This window comes from Danio rerio, chromosome 9 (assembly GCF_052040795.2).
Source record: "Danio rerio strain M-AB ecotype USA chromosome 9, GRCz13ab, whole genome shotgun sequence".
Taxonomy (NCBI): Eukaryota; Metazoa; Chordata; class Actinopteri; order Cypriniformes; family Danionidae; genus Danio; species Danio rerio.
In genome coordinates, this window is record NC_141029.1 from 40,841,197 (window position 1) to 40,867,222 (window position 26,026).

The 26,026-nt window shown below is 35.6% G+C and overlaps 1 protein-coding gene and 1 long non-coding RNA gene across 5 annotated transcripts; one reads left to right on the forward strand and one right to left on the reverse strand.

The window, feature by feature from the left end:
• Positions 1 to 389: 389 nt before the first annotated feature.
• Positions 390 to 11,457, reverse strand: myl1 (myosin, light chain 1, alkali; skeletal, fast). The gene is given in 6 exon segments (NM_200000.1): positions 390 to 902; positions 3,313 to 3,390; positions 6,002 to 6,175; positions 6,403 to 6,546; positions 9,793 to 9,820; positions 11,307 to 11,457. Coding segments are annotated over 6 exon segments (573 nt in total). The 5' UTR covers positions 11,427 to 11,457; the 3' UTR covers positions 390 to 873.
• Positions 11,458 to 15,936: 4,479 nt separating this feature from the next.
• LOC137496494 (uncharacterized) lies at positions 15,937 to 20,763 on the forward strand. Of its 4 annotated transcripts, XR_015499761.1 has the most exons (8): positions 16,581 to 16,647; positions 16,749 to 16,822; positions 16,921 to 16,976; positions 17,375 to 17,434; positions 17,538 to 17,659; positions 18,026 to 18,140; positions 19,503 to 19,612; positions 20,520 to 20,763. It is a non-coding gene; the product is annotated as an uncharacterized LOC137496494 (long non-coding RNA). The 4 variants fall into 4 exon arrangements; XR_015499759.1 differs by lacking the exon at positions 16,749 to 16,822 and having other exon boundaries at positions 15,937 to 16,647; XR_015499760.1 differs by having other exon boundaries at positions 16,581 to 16,822.
• The last annotated feature ends 5,263 nt before the right edge of the window (positions 20,764 to 26,026 follow it).

Consider the following 26,026-nt stretch of genomic DNA (forward strand, 5'->3'; position numbering starts at 1 on the left):
TATAACTAAAAAAAATAGTATGAAGTTTTATTATAAACAACAGCATTGCTTTACAAATAACATTAATAAATTTTAATAATATTATAAAATAAACCAATAATAATTATTTTCAAATTAATGAGTCACAAAAAAGGCCAAATAATTTCATTTTTAACTATAGTAATAATAATAATATCAGTATTTTGATTATTTATTTTCTTAAATTATTAAAAAGTTAATAAATTAACAAATTTAACAAAGTTAATAAAAAAAAATTCATTTGCATTTCTGTAATGTAATAATGTGTATTATATTTAAATGATCACATGCACCTACCTGTTCCACTTACTCTTCACTTGACCTTCAGCCCTGTGCACTCAGTATGAAAACATGAATCACAACAATGCTAATACTTTGTCAAAAGTTTATTATGAGAATTGACAGAGGCGAAAAATAAATTAAGACTCTGGGGAAAGGGGAAGGAGGTTTTGCAGCCAGTCCATTGATGGCAGTATATTTAGCACCTTTGACTTTGGGATGCAGAAAGCGAGAGGTCAGAGGGAGTGCTTTATATATTTGAGTTACCATGATGCCCCGCCCTAACAGACCCACCTCACCCCTCACAACTTCTCTGCTACGGAGAGGCTTGTCCCAGCACGAACAACACCAAGAAAATCAGCTGGAAAAAAATGAATGGATTCCAAGAATGGACAAAAGAAAAAGGATTCAAGTGGAAAAAAAAAATAGGAAACACAAAAAAAAAAAAAAATAATTGTTTATGACTAACATCCTGTGTCCCTTTCATCCGTTTCTGAGTTGGTTTTGGAAACATTGTGTGGATGTCCTGACATCATGGAATCTGGAGAAATGCTTCAGTCTCCTCACAGCTCCGACTTAGACAGACATGATGTGTTTGACGAAAGCTGTTCAAAATGGAGAGAGTCAGAAAACATGAGGTGGGTTTAAAATTGCAGAGCACAAGCACATGTGAACTCTAAAAGGTGGTCAGTCATTATTAATTGTTTAATAGTTCATTCTAAATATGTAGAATCAGAATTTTGGAACGTTCTTATTAAAGCATGGGTAAAGTGAATTTAAAGTAACCCTTCCAATTTCTTACATGTTGCAATGTCACTAGAACTAGGGGTGGGGGATTAACACAGTTGAGAACTAGGTTAGTATAGTAACTGTACTATAGACTGGGTTTCAGGTAGACACTGTGATCAGATACTATACCAAAGCTGATGACCCAGTGGTGTTATTAATTATAGTTAGATAGTCATTATTAATTATAAATAGATCATTGTTTATGCCAGGTTCAAACTACACAGCATTTTTAATGATTCTGTGTCAGAATATGTGGTCCAGAAACAAATGATAGAACATATGTCATTAATAAGACAAAACTAGTGACTGACTTTCAGAAACAGTCATTTAGAAGTCCTTAATAATAGGCATTAAACACGGACAGCATATATTTTAGTAGCTGCCCTAAAAAGAGAGTCAGTTGTATAATTCCAACTAACAGCACTGATCATGTTTCTGTCGTTTCACCATTTATGAAACCTGTATATGGAAGACCTCATCAGTGAATGTCAGATGCCATGTCCATCGTGGAGGACCAAAAAAATGTAAACATGCTAGTCTGTCTTGATGTGTCATGTTGTTGTCGATTAAGACACAAAATGATTCATTCATTCATTCATTTTCTTGTTGGCTTAGTCCCTTTATTAATCAGGGGTCGCCACAGAGGAATAACCTGCCAACTTATCCAGCACGTTTTTACGCAGCGGATGCCCTTCCAGCCACAACCGATCTCTGGGAAACATCCACACACACTCATTCATACACACACACTCATACACTGGACAATTTAGCCTACCAATTCACTTGTACTACATGTCTTTGGACTGTGGAGAAAACTGGAGCACCCGGAGGAAACCCACGCGAACGCATGGAGAACATGCAAACTCTACACAGAAACGCCAACTGAGCCGAGCCTCAAACCAAAGACCTTGCTGTGAGGCGACAGCACTACCTACTGCGCCACTGCATCGCCACAATGATTGCTTATTGTTATTTGTGAATAACCACTACACCTATGTCAAACGGATCCAACCCAGGCTCATTCTGAAAGCGTACCTCTATACATTTCCGAAAAGCACCAAACACGTCCTAGGAGCTAAGTTTTTTGTTTTCGCAAATCCACCAGAGGCCGCTGTGTACGTTTTTTTGAGATTTAAATCTCAAATTTCTCTAGCGGGTGCTAGATTAACTTCTAGAGAGACTTAAATTTCTCTAGCGGGTGCTATTTGCGGCTGCCTGTCTTGCGTAAATCCACCAGAGGCCGTTGTCGACTAACTGGTACGGTTGGGTCGATACATGATGCCATCGGCGATGGTCGATAGACCTCACGATGCTGACCCGGCATCGCGATCCTCGGCCCCGCCCTGGTCGCAGCAGCAACCTGCTTGCGAAAAATGCACACCGCTGCATTTACACTAATACGTGGGATTGACAAGTGGTAATTTGTGTGTAACTTATCTTTATTTATTGGTTATGGGTTAAACCAAGACCATGCTTATCAGGTAGTTGAATTGGTAGGCTACAAATAAATAATTTGTTATGAATTAATTCATTATTCATAAATAATTAGATCACCGCTGCCTATGACAATGATGCCATCGTCCATCGCGATGTTTCACATTAGACATCAGATGATGCCGAATTGGTTGACATAGACCAACCCTACTGACTGACCGACCGACCAACTGACCCATCCCCTCCTTCCCTAAACCCAACCAATAGTGTTTTCAAAAGCACTGATTGACCCACCCAACCACTTCAAAAAAGTAATCCAGAAAAAAAAGACTCCGTCTGATTTTTTTTTTACTACGTTTTTTAGATTTTTACCACATTCTCACCCTTTTATTTACTTGTTAATTACATTTTTTGACTTCTGTTTTTGTCTTTGCCGCTTTCTGTAACCGTACTTCGCCAGACTCGAATCCAGTTGTCGTGGTCAGCTCCTCTCTGCGTCTCAAGTTCGCCGACATACATGGCGAGCTAACTGGATAAACTGGTAACAGCAGGAAAGTCGTCCATACAAAGTTAAGCGGTCAGCTGGTAAGCGCGAAAAGAAAAGGTGTCATACCGTCCCGTAGCGTTCATTTCAAAGACTAAATGAAGCCATACGTACTGCAGGCTACATAATTTGTGATCTCCAGAAACATATATAGGGCTACGTTTTCAGAGTGAGCCTACGTTGAACAGATTGGAAGCCGGCATTACTGTATAAAAGTGAATTCAGACAATGAAAAAATCTGGACTGACCCTCATAGTTGACACAGCCGTTTTCATCCTCCTGGCCTTGCATTAGAGCATCAATCTCGGCTTCACTCATTTTCTCACCTGAAGGAAAAACAGAAAGGATGAATTGGTCAATCCATCAAAAAAGCTGAAAGACTAATGCAACAGAATGACTTAAAATTGTTCATATGTGTATGCATGTAATGATATTAGCTGTGAGCTGAGACCATATTTATTTTTTCCTGCTAAAAAGACTGTAGTTTGTATTAAAACATATGTAGAATCAGAATTTTGGAACTTCCTTATGGAATCATTAATGCATGGATAAATGAATTTACAGTAACCCTTCCATTTTCAAACACTGCAGAATCCTACTTGTTGCAGTGTCAGTAGAACCAGAGGGTATGAGTAGGCCCACACGGAATCTGTGCGCACAGATTTTCCCCAGAATGCCGCAGTTTTTTAGCCCATTATAAATTCTTTTTATTAACTTGAGTAAATGTGTAAATCCGAATTTATTCAGTTTTTATTCAGTGATTTATTACTTTTTATTTAATATATTAAAGTGTAAGTTATGATAATCTGCTGGATACTCCCAAAATAATTCCGCAGAAATCCTCAGATTTTTACCAAAATTCTCCGCAGAAATAGCAAAAAACATCCGCAGATTCCGTCTGGCCCTAGGTATGAGTGTATACTGTATGCTCTGTGGGAGTAAACTTCGCTCCCTTGACCTCAAAAGTCACAATAGAAATTCATATTGGATGCCACTCTCTTTAGCGTTCCTCGTTAGCGCACTAGCCTCCCATGCCATAAATATCTCATGTCCTGAATCCTTATCGAAGTGAGCAATTTAAGTCGAGCTGTACGGGTTTTATGGTTAGAGCGAGGTTTTGTGCGGCCGAGTATAGTTGAGGCCATTTTAATGGGTAGAAACAGGGGGATTATGTTCTTACCTGCCAACATTTGTCTCTGAAATGCCGGGAGACCAGGGAAGGAATGGGCTGGTGGGGGGGGGGGTCTTGGTGGTGATGTGTGTTAGTCTGAATAACACAGTAGTATATAGCATAGTAACTGCACTGTGGTGTAATTAACTGTACTATTATGGATTGGGTTTCGGGAGGCTGCTGCGATCGGATATACCAATGTTGGTGACCCGGGGGTGTTACACACTGTACCAAAAAGATGAGGACTTGAGGTGGAGTGAAATTACAGGAGTTTTCCAGGAGAAATAACAAAACGGGAGGGTGGCAGGAGACGGGTCTGAAGCATGGGAGACTCCCAAGAAAAATGGGAGTGTTGGCAGGTATGGTTATGTTGGTACTGTGACATAAATAGGAGCAAGGATTATAACTAATGTTTTTAACACTGCTCCTGTAATTAAAAAGTGAATCCAAAACTCAGGTAGGTACTACATTTGAAATTTAATGTACTCCTTGACGTTAAAATAAATGTATTCTTTTTAAATGTAGGTAGTATGAAAGGAATTCGGACATCTGTCATATTGGCATTATTACATGGGTTACCCAAATCAGTTGCGTTTCTTCTCTCCCATTCATAAATTCTTTCTTGTGGCCTCATGGAAGAGTTCAGTGTCCATTGAATGTACAGTACTAGGGCATCCAGGTACATCTCACCTGTTGTTTTTTTAATACTATTAATTTGTACATACTGATTGGCTCATATCCATTTTTCACATACTATATAGTAGGGAAGTGTGCAATATCCACCACACAACCACTTTCCTACAAAGTTTAGCTTGAGACTTAAGTAAACACGACTGATGAAGCTGATCAAGGTTCTTAGAATCACTTGTACTCAAGAACTGCGTTAAAGAGGTTGAATTTGAATGGGCGAGTGTAGTAGAGTCCAGCTAGTAGATGAACAAATAGACCTCATTGCCCTGGTCTCATGAGGCAAGCTATAGAATTACATTGGTGCAATTACATCAAGTAGGAGATGTGTTGGTGGCATAATGCTAATGGGAGTGATGTTTACTGGGGAGAGTGTAATATAGGCTAGAGTTTTCAAAAGTATTGAGTTCGGTACCAATCGATACTGAAATTTTAAAAACGTCACTTTCCTGCTAACATTTCATTGCTGTGAGCACGTCCTTAAACACCACTGATTGGTTGTTGTGTTCAAATGCTCAGCAGAAATGACTGTGATTGGCCATGAAGGTCATCAGTTCACCATTCATCACTGCTGTTTACCGAGTGCAAGCAGAGATACGCGGACACTGGAGCATTTCAAAGCCTTGTAGATCAGTCGATCCATCAGCGGATCGCTCATTTGTCAGCTCATAGACAGACCAGCTGATTGACGCAACTTTAAAACTCTGCAGTGTTTGTGTATCCGTGTTTGCTTTCTGTGAAAAGTGGTAAACCTTCATGGCCAATTTCTGTTGAGAATGTGAACACAATGGCTTGTGTTTAACAATGTGCTTAACGGCTCTCAGATGTTATGGGAAAATGGATGTTTTTTTAAATTTCAGTACCGATTGGTACCGAACTCGATACTTTTGACAACCCTAATATAGGCTAACAAGTAGAAGATGTGAGAATTTACTTAAATCCCTTGGTCTCAATAGGCACACTAAATTGTAGACTCGAAGCAGTGTTGTACTGACTCAGATTGTAGTGAGATTTAGATCGGATAGAACGAGAAGGGCTTCACTAGTTAAAGCTTTCAACCTGTTAGTTTTGCCACTTACCAAGTGTTGACAAGACGATACGCAGCTCAGCACCCATCACTGTTCCATTGCCCTCCTTATCGAATACACGCAGACCCTCAACGTAGTCGTCGTATGTTGCCTTGTTTGGGTTGTTGATCACAACCTGCAGCATAGGCAGGAAACCCTCAAAGTCCACTCTCTTGTTTACCATATCTGCAAACGGGGTCAAAAGGGAAAGGAAAGGTCACAGAGTGCAGATGATGTGAAACATAATGCTGCAAGCACCTGTCATGACACCAGCCTTCTGCCAATTAGTAAAAAAAAAAAAAAAGATTCTAAAAACATGTCATGTTGAAAGATCTTGACAGTGTTAATGCTGATGTAGAGATTCTTTCAGGGTAGCTCATTAAAATGTTAGAAGGAAGGAAAAATTCCCTTACCATCAGCGGTGGGGTTGCCCAAGATCTTTGTAACCTCTTTGTTGGTTGGGTTCTGTCCCAGTGCACGCATAATATCTGCAATCTGGTTGTAGGCTACTTTGCTGTCACCAACTCTGTCGAAAAGTAAGAAAGCCTCCCTGTAATCTGGAAAAAGGTAGATTGTTTTAGTTAAAGGTGAAATGTGTCATTTCTCTGAACAATTTCAAGCAACTTCCTCATTCAAAACCTGCAAATCAAACCAACCGTGAAGACAATGATCTTCTATTTCAATAGGATTTTTCTTTTTCTGTAATGCTCCTTGGCAGTGCAAACTAATATTAGTGCTATATTAGATACTTTTAAATGATTTTGGATATTTTATATTTAAAATTTTGCTAACTTTAGCTTATTTAACAATTTACAGTACTACTGTCTTTACTACCTGTTAAATACTATGATATTAACTGTTTTTTTAGCACTTGTAAGTATAAGTTTATTTTACATCCCTTGTCCTGCCAGACATCCTAAACCCAACTACTACCTTAATAACTATTAATAAGCAGCTAAAAGTTAATGGTTTGTTTATAGTGTGAACTGTACAATAAAATAAAGAGTGACCAAAATTGATTGGTTTACTGCATTTTTTCCTCATCTTAATAAAGTTTCATGAACATCTAATACAATAAACCTTAAATGAAAGATACGATAGACATATTTTTATTACCCAAAGAGCTTTCAAGTAAACGGTTATTAAAATAATTTTTAATAGTTCCCACTATTAATTACTGGCTTATTAACTGTCTATTACTAAAGTTGTGGCACTTTATCAGTGCTTATTTTCTATATATTAGTACTTATATTCTTACATATACAGCTAAAGTCAGAATTATTAGCCCCCCTTTGAATTTTTTTTTTTTTAAACATTTCCTAAATGATGTTTAACAGAGCAAGGACATTTTCACAATATGTCTGATAATATTTTTTCTTCTGGAGAAAGTCTTTTTTTGTTTTATTTCGACTAGAATAATAGCTGTTTTATTATTTTTTTTATAATTTTAAGGTCAAAATTATTAGCTCCTTTAAACTATATTTTTTTCTATAGTCTACAAAACAAACCATCGCTGCACAATAACTTGCCTACACCCTATCACTTTAAGCTGTATAGAAGTGTCTTTAAAAATACCTAGTCAAATATTATGTACTGTCATCATGGCAAAGATAAAATATATTAGTTATTAGAAATTAGTTATTAAAACTATTATGTTTATAAATGTGTTAAAAAAATATTCTTTCCGTTAAACAGAAATTCTGGAAAAAATAAACCGGGGTGCTAATAATTCTGACTTCAACTGTACATATATTATTCAATTCAATTCATGTTTACTTCTATAATGCTTTTACGATGTACATTTTGTCAAAGCAGCTAAATATAGAAGTTCTAGTAAATTGAAACTGCGTCACTTTAGTTTTTAGAGTTGAAGTTTAGTTTAGTTGAGTTCAGTGTGGTGTAATTTTCACTGCTGAATGTCCAAACATTGAAGAGTAAATCCATTGATTCTACATACCATTACCCAATACATAAACCCATCTTCCACCTTGCAAAAATAGGCAACAAATTACTTGTTTATTGAGCTAAAAGTCTTAGTTAAAGGTTTGTTAACGTTTTTGTTGACATTTTTACAATAATTATTCAGTGTATCTGTCTATATCAGGGCTGTCCAAACTCGGTCCTGGAGGGCCGGTGTCCTGCTGAGTTTAGCTCCAACTTGCTTCAACACACCAGCCAGGAAGTTTCTACTCTTGAGAGCTTGATTAGCTGGTTCAGGTGTGTTTGATAAGGGTTGGAGCTAAACTCTCCTGGACACTGGCCCTCCTGGAAAGAGTTTGGACAACCCTGGTCTATATTAATACAAACCAGTCTGCCACAGGTCAAGTTATATTATGTATGATTTACTTATGATTTAAAAACAAGCAAATAAACAAACAAAAAATATGTAGTTATTGTTTAGTATGTCCATTTGTAGTTCAATGTGTACAGTATCTACAGTTGATGTCAAAATTATTAGCCCCCCTGTTTATTTTTTTCTCCCATTTTCTATTTAATGGAGAGAAAAAAAAATTCAACACATTTTTAAACACAATAGTTTTAATAATTCGATACAATATTTTGTCTTTGTCATGATGACAGTAAATAATATTTGACTAGATATTTTTCAAGACACTTCTATACAGCTTTAAGTGACATTTAAAGGCTTAACTAAGTTATTTAGGTTGACTAGGCAAGTAAGGGTAATTAGGCAAGTTATTGTATAATGATGGTTTGTTCTGTAGACTATCGAAAAAAATATTATAGCTTAAGGGGGCTAATAATTTAGACCTTAAAATGTTTTTAAAAAAATTATGAACTGATTTTATTCTAAAAACAAGTAAGACTTTTTCTAGAAGAAAAAATATTATCAGACATCCAGTGAAAATGTCCTTGCTCTGGTAAACATAATTTGAAAAATATTTAAAAAAGAAAAAAATAATAATTCAAAGGGGGCTAATAATTCAGACATCAACTGTACATTGAGGATCCTCACTAGTATGGTGCATTTTATTTCAATCTCTCATATTAACAGAATAACACGTTATAACCACTGCCTATTAATCATTTAGACCTAAAACTGAGCAGACTGTGTAATAATTAGTGCACAGGGTTTCTATGAACGTCATGGCTGAGGGTTCTGCCTCACTGGAAGACGATATGCTATAAGATTAATGGCTTCATCTGATTTCCGCTAAAAGCCAGCTGCCACCAGTGAAGACATTCAAAGAGTCGACTTGCAATTGATACACTCTCCCAAGAATATATCTCCCTCCATATAAAGGCAGTGCCATGTGAGGCCAGAATGCTGACTGCAGAGTAACTCACACCCAGGTTGCTGAAAGCTGCTCAACACTAAGAAGCGGACACATTCTTTCTCGTAATGGTGCAATTTCTGGACAATGGTGCAAATTAACTGTGAAGTTGCATTGAATTGTTTGACCTTCATGGCATAATGGAAGTGAATCCCAGAACACTTCAGGAATCTGACACAACTCACTTATGTAAAATCATTTAATGGGTTTTAAGCTTTGATTTAATTAAAAGGTCTAGGTTATTTTGATCTGAATTTGTTTAGAATGCATTTAACCCAGTTGGGTTTGTCCATATTGTAACCAAATTTGGGGTTAAACAATGCTGTATTTTTTGAGTGTGGCACTGAATTCAAGCCTAGAAGTAGATTATATTTAGTTAGGAATTTTAATATGTGACTTATTTTGTGTGATTTTATTTTATTATTTTTATTTTTACATTATTTTAAGCACAGCATCCTGTTTACGTTTATATGTACATGGAAGATTGTGTCAAAGGACAAATAATCTTACCTTCCATCTGGTCCTGGGTGAAATCGAGCTGCAGGAAAACAGAGTTATGTTTTATTTATGCCATAAGTCAGTACCAAACATGATATAACATCACATCAGTAGATCATGTTCATTGAAACGTTCATGACAGCTCAATTTGAATGAGATTTAAGGATGCAAACTGTATAAAAGAGCTGTTATTTTCTTCCACAAACAATATTGGGAACATTTAATTTCATTCCATTCTAGAATATTTGTATATTAAGACTTATACTGGATATGATATACAGAATAAGTGGTCAGGTATGTTCTATGTCATCTAAATTTTGAGTCAAAGCAGTTTTGTCAGTTTAAAGATTCTTCATCATTGATGCAAGTTCATTTTGTTCTGCATAGTTCAGCATTACTGGTGACGTGGAATAAGCTTCAGGACATGAGAAAGCCCATCACATCATTAACACCGCTATGACAGGTGAGTCATTCACAAACAGCTGCTTTACTACAAAACTATAGAGGGAGAGTCACAGATCTTAGGAAGCTTAATTTAGTCTCTCAGCTGCTTAGAACAGTAAGGAGCTCCATTTTTGGCCATGTCAACCTTCTCCAGATCTGGGCCAATCAGAAAAGGGGTGTGGCATTGATTGTAATTATGCAGAAAAAAATGGAAGTTATGTGGAGCTATCCATGGTGCTGAGTGAGCCAATATTAGACATTTTTTAGACTACAAAACAATATTGGGCAGCTTAGTAGAAGTTAATAAAAACATAATTTATTATGAATAAATGATTAAATATATAAGTAACTTCTTTTGTAATGGCTCTGCATTTTGTTATTGTAATTGTGTAAAAATGGGTATTTAACCTAAACTTGGATAAAATATAGGTGAAGTTAACCACTGAGTTAAAGTTGGCATTGAGATTGTATTATATAGTTTAGCCCATCAGTTGAGTGTGTCCATGTTTTACCCAAATTTGTCTTGAAATTTACAATTTTTGGAGTTTAAGAGACACTATTAATGAGTGTAACTAATGTAATTTTTATACTTAAGTTAAATAAATATTAGATGCTTTACAGAAATACAAATATTATGGAACTCTTCATTCGCAAATGCATGGAATCCATCACACACTCTCTCTTCACAATAAAGGTGTTATTGGCATTGAAGATTCCATAATGAACTTTGTCACACGTCTGATGGACGTCCAAACGACGTCTATTATACCGACAGACGCAATTAAGACATGATATGCACTTCTTTTAAACGTCTAATGTTTACTGTAAATCAGTAAAATGAATATGATATGAACACTGAATTTAAAAAAAAAATCAAAAATGATCCTCAATGAAATTCAGGTGAAAACACGCTTTAAAAAAAACTTTAAAACTGTAAATATAAATAGTCACCGACTAGAGCTAGACGATTCATGACATTTTTAAATGCCTAACGTTTATTGAAAAGCATTAATGACTAAAGAGATTCAATAAACATTTCAGTGCGAGTGTGTCTGTAAATAGTTAACAGGTATGATTGTTACCTTCACACCGGACAGGTCAACTGCGTCGGCTTTAGGGGGCTCGGGCGCGGGAGCTGGGGCAGGTGCGGGCTCTGCCTTCTTGGGGGGCTCGGGCTTCTTAGCGTCCTTCTTAGGTGCCATTTTTTAGTCTATTTGTCCGCCGGGAAGGAACACGACACAGGGAGTGGACCACAGCTTGGAGGAAACTCAGCATTCTCAAGGAAAGTATAGATGTTTATATACTCGTATAAGTTTCTTCAGAGTTGATGTCAGGCTGATACTCAAGCGGATTGGGTCGCTGCTCAAAGAGGGGAGGGTTCGTGCGCCTCAAATGGAGAAAGGGCTCGCACGGGCACACGGAAGGGTCGTAAATGTCATTTCACTTTCAAGGGGAGACCGCGAATTATCTTTAAGGTTTTGAATGTTATATTGATAACTCATTTGTTTTGCTTATGCTGGGGTTTTACCCAACATTGAGTCACGTATGGACAAACATATAGCCTCATTTTGAAATTAAATTTTGATGGCATTTTAACCAAACTGTTGAGTTTATTCATATTTGACCCAACGCTGGGTTTAAACAACCTATAGCATTTTAGGGTATGTTTCTGTGGAGAACTCATGAATGTAATGCGAGTGTTGTCTGTTTAGGATTAATACTTTACACTTGCTTTCAAAAAATAAACAGTGAAGTCATGCACTGATTTAAACATATGGCGCTGTAAAAAGTGTAAATAATATCAGGCTATGACTATAAGACTATCTATGCAACCATTGACAATTAAAAAATAAATAAATAAAATAAAAAAAAGATTACCAGGTTGATGAAACATAAACATTATGATTATCTACAATAAGTAATTATAAAATAACAAAATGTATTCATTTTCAGACAATATAATATTCATATTCTTTATTTCAAAAGATGTTAAAAAACAGATACAGAATGATAAAACCAAAAGAAAAACAAAAACATTTTGACCCTTTTGTCACATGTTTTTATTATTTGGAATTTGCAAAAAAAGTTTACAGACCTTTATAAAACTTTATAAAATTTAGCCAACTTTTTTTCCTCAAAAACCCATTACATAAATTCAGTATAGCTTAAATCCAAATAAACTGAGAAAGGTATATTATTTTTTTTTTAGCTATATAGTATTATCCATTATATTTTTAGCCATATATAAGCTATCTATTGTCATTACCCTTAAACAGGGTTACAAAAAAATATTGCTTTAGATAAACTAATAATGGCGTCATTAAATTATTTCTAACTAAATGCTTACATCCTCACAGTAATGTTTTAAAGAATGGGGAATGACTCCAGCTGATGGCTAAAAATATCAGGACAGGTGGCTAGAATCTGACCACTTTCTCCAAAATAAAGACTCCCCTGGTATGTTGTCCCTTCAGTGAAACTGACATGACAAAAACCAGACAAGAAGTTACTACAAAACATTTTCCTATTATATATATTTTCTTTTGGATGAAGAAGGTTCAATATTATTAGCCCCCTTTAGGATTTTTTTTTTTGATTGGCTACAACAAACCTCTGTTGTCCAATGGCTTGCCCAATTAACCTTTATTAATCTTGCCTAGTTAACAATCAATAAAAAAATAATAATCTGAATGCCAGTATCTTGTAAAATAATTAGTAAAATAGTATGTACTGTCATCATGATAAAGACAAAATAAATGAATCTTTTTTTTTTTTTTTTACCTTCTTTGTTACACAGCACTTAAGAAATATTTGAAAAACAATTACATTTTCACAGGGCTAATAATTTTGCCCTATCTGCCTCATTAGTTTCCAGTTAGTTAGTAAGTTAGTTTATTTAGATAGCACATTTTTTACAACACAAAGTTTCACAAAGTACTGAACACAATCAATATTAATAAAAATAAGTCCTACATCACATACACAGCAGGTGTTCTCCGGGCTGCTACAGAATTGTTTTTTTTTTTACTACTATTGGGAGATGCGAATCTGTAACACTTACCATTGGAGAACGCGAAGCAGATGACATGGATCATGTGCTCCTTTCATAACCAATCACATTGCAACTTTAATGTCCATGGAACTACTGTAAGAATCACTGTTGGTAAAGACAATAGAAATGAATTAAGTTCAACATCAGCTTTTTTGCATACATCCAGAGCAAGTGCAGTATTGTAGCATATTGGAATACCTATTTTATTTTTGCTTTAGGCAATGATACATCTATTGATTTGTCAACATGACCAGAGCGGTCAAATTTGGCATCTACTTATAAACGTTTTCTAATTCATGTACTATTTTTCTCTTTTATGGGAAGTAGTAACATCAAAGAATTTGCTGAAGCAGATTTTAACCGCTACAGTAAAACCATTGAACGGATGTGTCCAGGTCTACCATGTCTATTTAAATTATTTTAAAGCTAAAAATTATCACACACTGCATTCAAATTGTTTCATCAGACCAATCATTTATGTCCTGGAAGCCCAGGGGTTTTCTCAGTTATGGGTCATCTGAGCATGGAGAGACGTCGAGTGAAACTCTTCCAGCATCCATATTCGTCAGTCTCCGTCATCATGGTATACATGGAAGTTATAGTGAGCAAAGTGAAGACAGTATGAGAAATGACGGGAGGCCAAGAGAAATCAAACTGTCAAGTGATTGAAAGCTGATCTAGTGACAATTAGTGACTAAACGCTCTTTGTTCATCCCATCCCGGACTCTTGGGAAAGCAAATTAGTGGAGTCTGGAAGTCTAAAGAAGAGCTCAGCTGCTGATGCCTGTTACCTCACACAGTGACTTTTTCCCTCTCTCTCCCATCTAAATATGTCCTGCTGGCACTTTCCCCACCCCCAGAGGAGGGCCAGTAACGTAGAGAAATTCATTCAGCCTTCTCGACCCCCTGCTTGGGCCCGCTTTCTCTGACCCTCTTGAGTTGTAGCTCTTCAGCTGTCATCAGGACTCACCCCTGCCATCTAGAAGCACCTTCTCTAAGAACCTGCCCCCCTCCACCTGCCCACCAGAACCAACAACCCCTTTGACTCTTAATGATTTTACCAGCCAACTCACTTTTAGCCTACTTGGTTATTTGGCAAGGCTGTTGGGGATGGAGTGGAGTCATTAAGTTTGTTGGAAGGCTTAACATGTCCCAAAGATACCCAGCAGGGTAGGTTTGGTGAAACCAGAGATGTTTGGCATTGATTTCTCTTTTTTTTTTTTGGTCTCCTTAGTGGACATTTTTATATATTTGGTGCTAATTAAAGATGTTTAAATGGTTAGTGTACCCACAGCTTTATGTTGTTGTCATTCATATTCAACAACATATCATATTAACATCATATCATATTCGCTTTTCGCAAGCCAGTTTGAGTTCTTTTTTTTTGTTAAATGCAAAAAGTTGGTTTTAAAAATGCTAAAAATCTGCAATCATTGACTTCCATTCACTGTAAAACCCAAAAAGTTAAGGTAACACAAACAATTTGAGGAAACCGATTGCAACTCACCATTTAAGTTTAAAAACTAATCCAAATGAGTACTGTGAATCTAATCTATTTGAGGAAAACAAGCAATTTGAGCACAGTGAAACCTGATAAACGAAGAGAACTCAAACCAATGGTTACTGTAAAACCCAATAGGTTAACCCAACTCAAACCATTTGAGGAAACTGATTGCAACAAACCATTTGAGTTAAAAACTATAATCTATATGAGTACTGTAAACTTAGCCCTATTTAATTAAATCTTTACCTTCAACACTGAGTTCAAAACTCTTTTAAAATGAGTCAAATGAACTTTCAGTCAATTCTGAGTTAACCACACCCATTTCATTTGATAAAGTTGACTGTTTGGTTTCACAGCGTACACTGTAAACGATTTCTGTTGTTTTCACAGTATTATACTGCATTTCTCAACAGTTTTTTACTGTATAAGCTGTGCACAGTGTGTTACTGTATATATTGTTGTTTTCACAGTATAATAATGTATTTTCAACTTTTCTATACTGTGAACATGGTTAACAGTATGTTACTGTAGATTTTACAATGCATTTTGGGGAAAAATCAGTTACTGTGCATCTAAATACAGTACTGCAAATGACCAAGAACAACTCCACACACACTATATATTATGATTATTATGTTTACTTATTTTTAGACAAATTATTTTGTGAAGTAAATAACCTAACCAGTTTCTTCAGACTGTTCAGTGCATTAAACTGTCCCCTGGTTTTCCATTTTTGGGTGCACTGCACCTTCATTTTATAAGGTAACATGGAAATATGAAATAATATTTAATAAACATAACTTTGTGCTAAACCAAAACGTAAATTGGAACAAAAATAATTGATTCACGTAACCAAGGGCTGTTAAACACAAAATGATTTCAAAGTCAGCTTAAATGTCAGAGTGACCAACCTGCTTTAGACGGATTCAAGAATATTGGGCACCCATATGGGCCACCGTAGAGGGCACATATCTCCGCATTTTCAAAACAACATTTTAAAATACGCACTATCTTAATAAATAAACCACAGAATTGAGTTTAAAACAACAACATTCTCGCATGAAAAACGGTTAAAACTTTATTTCATAACACATTTATTATCTAGTCATCGAAGACAGGGGCATGTAATGTCTAGGCCGATTAAAGCATGAGGTTTGCCGGATACATGAGTGATGGAGCGCCGTCAACCCCTGGAGGTCAGAATCTCCCCTATCGGCAAAGCACACTTAAAAGTAGTCATGATATCTATAAACAAACCACAGATTTGAGTTTGGAAGAACTATATTCTCGCATGAAAACCCGTTAAAACTTCATTTCGTGACATATTAAACGCAATATTTATGATATGATCTGGCTTTTCTCATTCGCCATTATATTTGCTTGTTGGTGTGAAATGAACTCTGGGAGAAAAAAATATTAATTCTCAAAACACTTCAAGCGAACCTTATTCGTATTGTTAAAGTCAGATACATGTAATATTTTCGCTGGTAAAGTGAAAAAAACAACAACAATATTACTATTTTATCAATATCACGTTTGCACTGGTTCGGTTCAGCACTCAAACGAGAACGAATCGGATTGAACCGTTTGCTCGGGAATTATTTTATCACACGTGTTCACAAGCACATTCAGCAATATGTGTATAAATGTATGTGGCCGAGCAGTATAACGAAATAGTAATAATTTATTGTTGTGTCTTAGAATAATTTACAAAAAGGAATCGGTTTTAGGCGGATTCGACTCTTTACTGTTCTAAGGAGCCGATTCATAGAACCGAGCCGACTCGATTCGACCTTCACCAGGCAAGCAACGGCTCTTCTAATTTGAAATCCACCTGTCGCCTTTTCCTCCAGTGAATTCATCCTCGGTAAGTGTTTAAAAGTCAAATTCTGTTCGTTAAAGGGTTGTTTTGTGTATATTTCCGTGTAGTGTGTGTGTAATTTAAAATAATTAACCAAGTTACTTCAGTTGTAGGTTCTTATGTCACGTTATTCGACGCCAGACCGTGTTTGTAGTGTTTGCGAGGTATTAGATAACGTTAAGTGAGTTTATCTTAAGTGAGTTTTTGACCATAGTAACGTTACCTGAAAAAAAAAACTTTTACTTGGGGTTAACTACATTAATGAATTCTGTATTTCAGCACAACACTGAGATGAAGGCAAAGTCACCATGAAAAGTTAAACGTTTAACGTTAAGGTAAGCTCTGGTCTTCATGTGGTCATTTTGACTAAGTTATCATTATGGTTAAATTTGTAAACTGTAGGTTAACTTACTTATTCAAACTAAACTCACAATGAAACAAGTCTAAATTGTTTTATTAAATTGAGCTGATAATAAAATTCAGTTGATGTCTTTTAAGCTAACGTTAATATTAACATAATTCATATTAATTGTCTATTTCTCACTGGTTAATGAGCTTATTGTATAGTTAGTGTGTCATTAATTGTACATTTTATTTTTGGTGTTCAGGTGTAGGGAATGATTTGTATACAAATTTATTTGAACCCCATACAGATTGGTATGGTTGTACCATAGATTTAGATTAATAAATGTTAAGTCTTATTTTACTCTTATCATATTTATCTTTTTTGCAGCTACAGCAATTGATGTTGAAAAACTGATGCTACCAATCTCTCCTCACTTGATTATTCAAGGTAATGTTGATGTCTTCCTCATTTTGATTAGATTATAAAATGTCAAGTTGTTCACAGATTTGTTGTGAGGAGTTTCATGTACAACCTCTTTTTCTTCTTCCAGTAGCGACGCAGTGGCACAGTAGGTAGTGCTGTCGCCTCACAGCAAGAAGGTTGCTGGTTCAAGCCTCGACTGGGTCAGTTGGCTGAATACAATGGCATAAGGATTCTGCTAGCTCACAGGAGGTACTTGATTTAGTTTTCCTTAAGCGATACATCAGTTTTTATGAGTAATGCGTGACACTTGAATTGAAGGGACAGTTCACCCAAAAATGAAAATAATGGTTTCAAAATAGTTAAAAATAGATTTTTTTTGTTGCATTTAACACAAACTCATATTTTTTTTTTTAAAGAAATTTGGTTCAAATATGGATGTCAATAGTTACTGGTTTCTAACATTCTTCAAAATATCTGCTTTAGTGTTCAACAGAAATTCAAACTGGTTTAAAACACATGGAGTAATGGTGGCAGAAAAGTAAACTATCCTTTTAAATATTTTATTCTGAGACTTATTTTATATGTGTCTTGTCTTTTGCCATATTGTCTTTCTAGCTCAGATTGTGATGAACCTGGAATGCGACACCAGTTACTCTTAAGTCAAGAACCAAATAAAGCACAGATGTGGAGGGATCTACAACTAAACTAACTGGAGGAAAGGAACCTTTAGGTAAAAACACCTGCCTTATTTAGATCTGAAGTATTTAATTTGGCATAGAGTATTATTTTTTTATTCTTATTCTAATTTTATGTAATGTATAAACTGAATATAAGTCATTTCATTTTCACAAATGATTGAATATAAAATATCATCTAGATGTCTTATTTTTCATTGTCTTAGGGTGCTTTCACACCTGTGAATCGATTCAGTTGTTCCGAAACAGAGATTAAAATGGTTACATTGTTGCTCTTTGCTCTTGGAGCGGTTCGCTTTCACACTGCAAAGTTTCTAATCGGACCAAAAGAGCTAAAACAAGTCACGTGCGAGTAAACTCCTTACATTGGTCAGAGTGTCAGGGTTTATTTTGCAGCGTCCCGCTAAGCTGTCAGGAGAGGTGGTTGTTTGGTGGTGATTGACAGGGTGCGCGCGCGCGCGACGTGTCTGAGGAGAGACGCGGTGGGGAGGGGTGAGAAGGGTGCGCGACGATGCCTATTTGAGGACTGGGAGAGAGACGCGAGATTACCGGGAGATCATCCCTCGTTTGCGGGCATCCGGAGACTCGCGAAACTTCCCGCCCTACTCATAATTCTCTCTTCATATAGCCGTAAGCCTATTACATATCCATAAAACACTGTGATATAACCGCGCTCGGATCGGATCGCTTTCTCACTGCAATCGAACCGCTCCAGGGTTCGTTTCAATCGAGCCGAGACCACCTCATTCAAGCGATCTCGGAGCGATTACTTTGGCGCGGAACAGAGCGCGATTGCCCTGTTCACATAAGCCAATCGAACCGCGCTAACTGGGCAAACGAGATACGTTCCGAAACAAAAGTGTAGGTGTGAAAGCACCCTTAAACAGGGGTGCTCAACCCTGTTCCTGGAGATCGACCTTTCTGCAGAGTTTAGCTCCAACCCTGATCAAACGCAACTAAACAAACTAAATAGTATCTGAAGGAGCACTTGGTAAATAAAGACAGGTGTTCTTGATCAAGGTTGCAGGTGAGCTCTGCGGAAAGGTAAATCTCCAGGAACAGGGTTGAGCACCCCTGATCTAAATGCTCAAAAATGCTGAAATAGATTCATAAGGATTAATGCTTAAAGTAAATGTTTACTTCTCTCTGTAGACCAAACATGCTTAGTATCTCTCACATTTTAATAAATTATTCATTTTGGTTACTTTTACACACACATACACACACATATATATATATATATATATATATATATATATATATATATATATATATATATATATATGGGTAAGCAAGTATTTAATAAATAAAAGTATTTAACCAAATGACTCTATTAACCTAGCTGCTGGGAAAAAAACATGTAAAATAACAGATTTGTTTTTTTTTTTTTTTTACAGTGTGGGTGAACATACTACCTGGATGTCCAACAAAGACTGCACAAGAGCTCATTTAATGGCACATTCTGTCCTGTCTACATCTCTGACAACCTGAAAGTGCTTCGACATCAGTGAGTAATAAATCTTCATATTATTATGCATTCAGGATTTCTGTAAGCCTATCTTTAATTTAAGTTTGTAATCAGCAGTGACTGTTTTAAAAAATGTGGTATTTAAATTATTCTTAACGTTTTACTGATGCTGTGCACAGTAACGTCATGATGATTTAATTTGAGGAAATGTCACTGGTGAGGTGTAATAATATTTATTTGTTTCACTGACATGCCATCACTGCATATTGAAATACAGTAAAACGAATTGACTGCAAAATATTATCACAATCATTTCTAGTAGTAGACTGCTTGACTACTCTTCAGTTCTCTGCTCAACTTTAACACATTTGTTCGTGTTGCTGCGCCTTTCAGCAGATTTTGCCAAAAATGAATACTTAGTGATTACTTTGTTTTATGCGAACCAAATGTCAGTAACTCATCATTAGCATTATTTTTTTTTAGTTAGAAGTAGATTTTCACATGTTAAAAGCTTAAAAGTACTTAATTAACATTAGTCACGTTAAATTAGATTATTTTATTTATTTATTTATTTATTTTTAATATGTAGCCTCTAAAGGTCAGAATTAACTGTGTTCACCCCTCTTAAATTCGTGGAAGCTCTAGGGTGGTCATGGAATCAGATATTCAAGCTATACAGAGTCAGACATTAAGTTAAGATGAGACTTTATTTTTTACATACTTGTGTGGACACTTGACTAGTGTTGACTTGACTGATCTTTTCCCCATTACTGTTAGTGTAATTGTAAATAGACAACAAACTGTATTTTGCCAACAAAAACGACAAAAAAACAGTGTTTTATATATATAAAACAGCAGTGCGGTGTTTGGTTTCTGAATGAATGAAATAATTTGAGGCATGATTAGTTTTTACTCCAGTGATGGATTTTGCTTGTCATTTTTGTAGGATCATCAGAAGTGCTCCTGCCCTTTTTCACTGTCCCTTTTCTACAACATCATTTGGCCTTCATCATTTCGTGTCTTGTAGCAGTATTTTCACCTGTTTTTAAAATTGTAATACTTTTTGATGCATTAATTGTTGACTGGTTTTAATGATCAATTTTTCATTAGTGTTCTGTTGCTGTGTTATATTGAATAATTGCTACTGTTTCAGTATGGTTTACACAATAAACTTTTATTGTGAAGTTAAAGTTTCAGTTTCTTTATTTTTCTTGCATTTCTTGAACAGTTAAAATAACATTTGTGCAATTTTTAAACATTTTTTTGCTCATTATAAATAGCACTATTAAATACAATAAAATAACATTTAATAACTGTAAAATACTTTACAGTAATAATGAAAGTAACGTTAAAATACCGTAGTTCTGCATGGTAAAAATGTACAGTAAAATACTGTTTTCAGTTTTGCAGTATGTGTATCAGTACTGTAATTGGTGTTACAGTAAAAAAATAAAACAGTAAAATGATGTAATACATTTTACAGTAAATGTAATACTAAAGTAATTAGTATTACAGTAATGTTACTGTTTTATGAAATACAGCAGCTACTGGATAATTGTTGCCAGTAACTTACTGTTAATTTAATAGGAAATCGTTTACAGTGTAGTATTTGTTTTTTTTACTATAGAAGTCAAAGGTTGCAGGTTTCTAACGTTTTCCAAAATACTTATTTTTTTAAACAGCAAAAATCAGTCTAAGGCACTCAAAAAATTTGGAAAAATTATTAAAAAGCCTTTATTTACATGGCCCTGTTACCCTGATGAAAGCAGTTCTTTGCCAAAACATGTAGGTTTTTTAAGGATTAGCCATGTGAATAAAGGTTTTTTTATTAATCCGCTTGTTAAGTGCTGACGTGTTTGTGACGTATGTAACACTGTTTCCGGGTCCAAGCCGCCATTCATTTGAGTGGAGAAATCATTCGTTTATGATCACGTTTTATTCCTATCACACATTAAAGTTTTTTTTTTTAATTTTTTATTTAAAATCTTAGTGTACACAACAATCTCTGGGCTTGCTGCATAACAAATACCAAAAATTTAGCAACTTATAAAAAATTTATCACTTTCTGGGCATCGGATATTAGGCATGGACATATATACTGCAATCGTGATTTTCGAAAGCATTAAATCGCTTTGTAAACGTTTATTATTACCATTTCATGAGTCTCCCCATTCAGTTGAATAGAGCGCTTGGACCCGGAAGCCGCTTCGCGTAACGTCACACTTAACAAGCGGATTGTATAATTTTTAATAATTTTCCCGTATATTTCGAATGCCTTGGAATGATTTTTGTTATTTATTCTGATTAATCCTTTACATAAAGAGCACCGACACATTATTTAAGCTACCCCTGACTACTTTTTGTTTGATTTTGGTACTTGATGTTTTTTGTTCAACAGAATAAAGAGACTCATAAATGGTTGAAACCACTTGTGGTGTAAGTAAATATTGAGGATGTTTTACATTTTGGTTGAACTATCCATTTAAAGTGAGTCCACCCTTAAAATGATAAGGCTCACAGTCATATGCCATTCCAAAACTGGGTGACAGGGATTTATTTTGAGGATTATTGGTGACCCAACATTTTTGGTTCCCATTGACTTCCATTGTATGGTTAAAAAATAATGGAAGTCAATGAATTTTAGTTTCCTTTCACAGCAAGAAGGTTGCTGGTTTTAGTCCCGGCTAAGTCAGTTGGCATTTCTGTGTGAAGTTTGCATGTTCTCCCTGTGTTGGCGTGGGTTTTCTCTGGGTGCTCCAGTTTCCCCCAAAGTCCAAAGGCATGTGCTATAGGTGAATTGAATAAACTAAATTGGCTGTAGTGTATGTGTGAATGCGTGTGTGTGTATGTTTTCCAGTACTGGGTTGCAGCTGGAAGAAAGAAAAACATACTGTGTTCTGGATAAGTTGGCCGTTCATTCCGCTGTAGCGGCCCCTGATGAATAAAGGGACTAAGCTGAAGGAAAATGAATGAATTTCCTTTTTAAGATGTTTAAATATATCACTTCCTTGAAACACATTAAGATGATACGCTATAATGTAAACTGAGATTATAAACACCCGTGACCCATTTTGCGTCACTCAGTCATATGTTATTTCCATGAAGCTGTATCATGTGATCTCTACAATAATATCCTGTTTTCCACAGCAACTCAAAGCATCAAACATCACGATAGCTTTAAGATAAAAGTCCTGCATCGTAAACATGTCACTCCAAGTCTCATATATAAAAAACATCCGCTTCTGACTCTCCTCAAACATCACTAGCTGTACTAATGAGGTAAGTGAGCTTATGTCCATCGTACATAAAAAAACCTTGCAGGGTGTCATGCAGGGGTGACACACTCCTCCCGATTAATTTAATATCTTTTAAAGAGTGCAACATGAAGAACGTGCCAACCGTGAGGGAGGAGACTGACACTCCAAATAAAGGTGAAAAGGTCTCATGGTGAAACCCTTCTCCATGTGTGGGCGAGGAAATGATGATGTTTTTCTTCGATAGCGTATGTAGAACAACAAGCTGTGATTTTTAGTTCAATCTTAGCACTTTTATCTGTGGAGCTAGAAGATTTATAAGTTCAGAAGTTCAAATGATCAACTATTAATGACCAAAAGAACACAAAGGAAAATGATGTTTAGTGCAGGCCGTCTTTCCTGTGTCTAAAAATATTAGAAGACTATTTGAGGCATTAGTCATTGGGGTCTTGTAACATTAGGAGACACAGATATGGGTCACTGTTTTCAAGAACAGCTCCCCAAGTTTTCTTTAACCAATTTTTTATCTGCTTTTAAGGCCAATTCTCTAATAAAGCTACTTTATTTCCCTATAAAGTACCGTCAGATGACTATTTCAGTGTAAAAAATGCTGGGTTCCACACAATTGATTTGTGTTATGACAACATGAAGGAATTAAGTTAACACATTAGTTTTTACAAATTTACGTGCATTTAAGATAAAGAACAATAAGTTGCCCCCTTCAAATCTCAAGAATTGTGTTATTTCAGCTCATTTTAAATTAGTAGTTTAAAAAAACAGTGAACCTCCTTTTTTGAGTGTGTGAGATAAATGAGAATAGATGTGAGAATAGATGTGCAAATGTAAACGAAATATATAAATATGTAAATAATAAAACAATATGTAATGTTTGTACATTAAAATAAAAATAAAAATACCACATAGATATTGGTTTATTGTGTCTCTCTGCATGTTTACTTTAACTTTATCAATTTAAAATGACTCTTACTAGTTTAGATAGTATTTTTATTTTATAATTATTATTCATATTTTTAAATTTGTAATAATTTTATTGTGTTTTTTTGTATATATTAAAAATTTACATATATAGATGTAGGGAGTGGGTTAACACAGTTGTCTGACTGCAAGAGGGTTGCTGGTTTGAGTCCAAACTGGACCAGGTGCCTTTTCTGGAGAAGGTCTGACTGCAGACTGGCTGCTGATGCAAGCTAAGACTGCATGCAATGCTTTTATTAAGTATACCTAAACTCACCCCTAACTCTACCCCTTTCAGTGAGGTCACTACACTGTTTTCACAATATGTTGCTTTACTTTTTTACAGTTAAATTACATAAGTATCACTGTAGCACTGTGTATAGGATTTAACTGTTAAATTTTACTTATTCAGAATTGTATTGTAAAATTAAGGCAGGCATCATGATTACAGCAAATTACTGTATTTTAAAATGGCTATATATTTTGCACGTTAGTTATAGGTATTCAAACACTTAATATTTTATTCAACAAATAAATTAATACACATGAACTTTTATGCTAGTACAGGCACTTTTTTGATATTTAGAAATATTTACAGAATTTTTGTTATTAAGAAGCACCTCAGAGTAATTTACATGCAGTACTTTACTGTGAAAGTATTGCAATTATTAGCCAGTAATTTAGTGTAAATTTAAGGTCAAATATTTCACAATGTAGCTCTATTGAGTGCATGTGTCTGAGACTGCATGTCTCAGCTTGCATGTGCAAGTCTGCATCCAGATACTAATGCATTTCTATGTGGAGTTTGCATGTTCTCTCTGTGTCTGCCTGGGTTTTCTCCTGCATGCTCCGGTTTTTCCCACAGACCAAAGACATGCAGTATAGGTAAATTGGATAAACCAAAATTTCCATAGTGTGTGAATGGAAGTGTGTGGGTTTCTCCCAGCCCTGAGGGTACTGCCAATGCTGGGTTGGGGCTGGAAGACTGGAAATTGTTGATTCATTCTGCTGTGGTGACCCCCAGATAAAGCGGGGAAAAAGCCAAAGGAAAGTAAGTGTGAGTGTATATACTGTATACCGTTTACATTAGATGCATTTCTGTTTTAATGTTTATTTTCAGTTTATATTAGTTGCATATACAACATTTATAATTTTTTATGAATTAAAATCATTACATCTATGATTTTTTTATTGTTTACATTACGGCTTTATTTTCGTTAACAAAAGGCCTTCACCACAAGATCCATCAGTTAATTAATAGCATTAACTAACAATGAATAAGCAATACTTGTTTATTTAATAATCTTTATTAATGCTAGTTATAGTACATTGCTAGCTCAGTTACACTGAATGGTATTTATTAAAGCATTATTCAAACCAAATAAATGAATAATGAAATCACATTTGTTAGACATGTATCACAGTGAATCACATCTGTTGACGTTTGACCACATATGCTGCCATGTGCAATTTTCTCATATCCTAGATATGAAATAGGCACATCAAGATTTTGTCAAGTGTGATGCGATCCTGGATTAACATCTATGTTGATCGAGGAACATCATTTTTGTTTGAAAATGTAAACCGAACCTATTCCCTACAACTAAACCCAACCATAACTGTAAATATTTCCCAAAATCAGAGGGGAATAATTATTGGATAACAATCATGCAGAAGTGCATAAACCAAACCGTAAGCCTAAACTTTAAATAAACTAAACATATCCCTTAATTCTGATTGGCTGATTGGAATGTTGTTCCAGGATCAACATAGTGGTTAATCCATTGTCCTACTTGGTGAAATCAGGTTGGTAGTGAAATAGTGTGAATAATGTATTTACCTCATGGGTTAACAGCTCAATACTGTAGATAGTGAAGGACAAGCTGCAGTGGGTGAATGAGATGTGGGGCTGCTGTCTTAAGAATAGAGCAGGAAGTCCTGCTGTTATTTTGGGACAACCTTAAGGCAGAGCAACAGAAGCATTCTGATTTAGAGGTCACAGATTCTGCAGTTCAGACCTCAATGGTTCTGATGTGAGTCCTCATAACTAACAGTGCTGCTCACCCTCCTGGACTCCTTACTAATTCTATAAGGAATGGGATTGTAACTTAGTCCTCGGACAGATGGGCCCTATTTATAGGCCTTTCTGAAGAGGTGCGAAGTTTTCTTGGGATCTCTCTGAGGGGGCGCTGCAGTTCCTTATGGGGGTTGATTCAGCGTCACC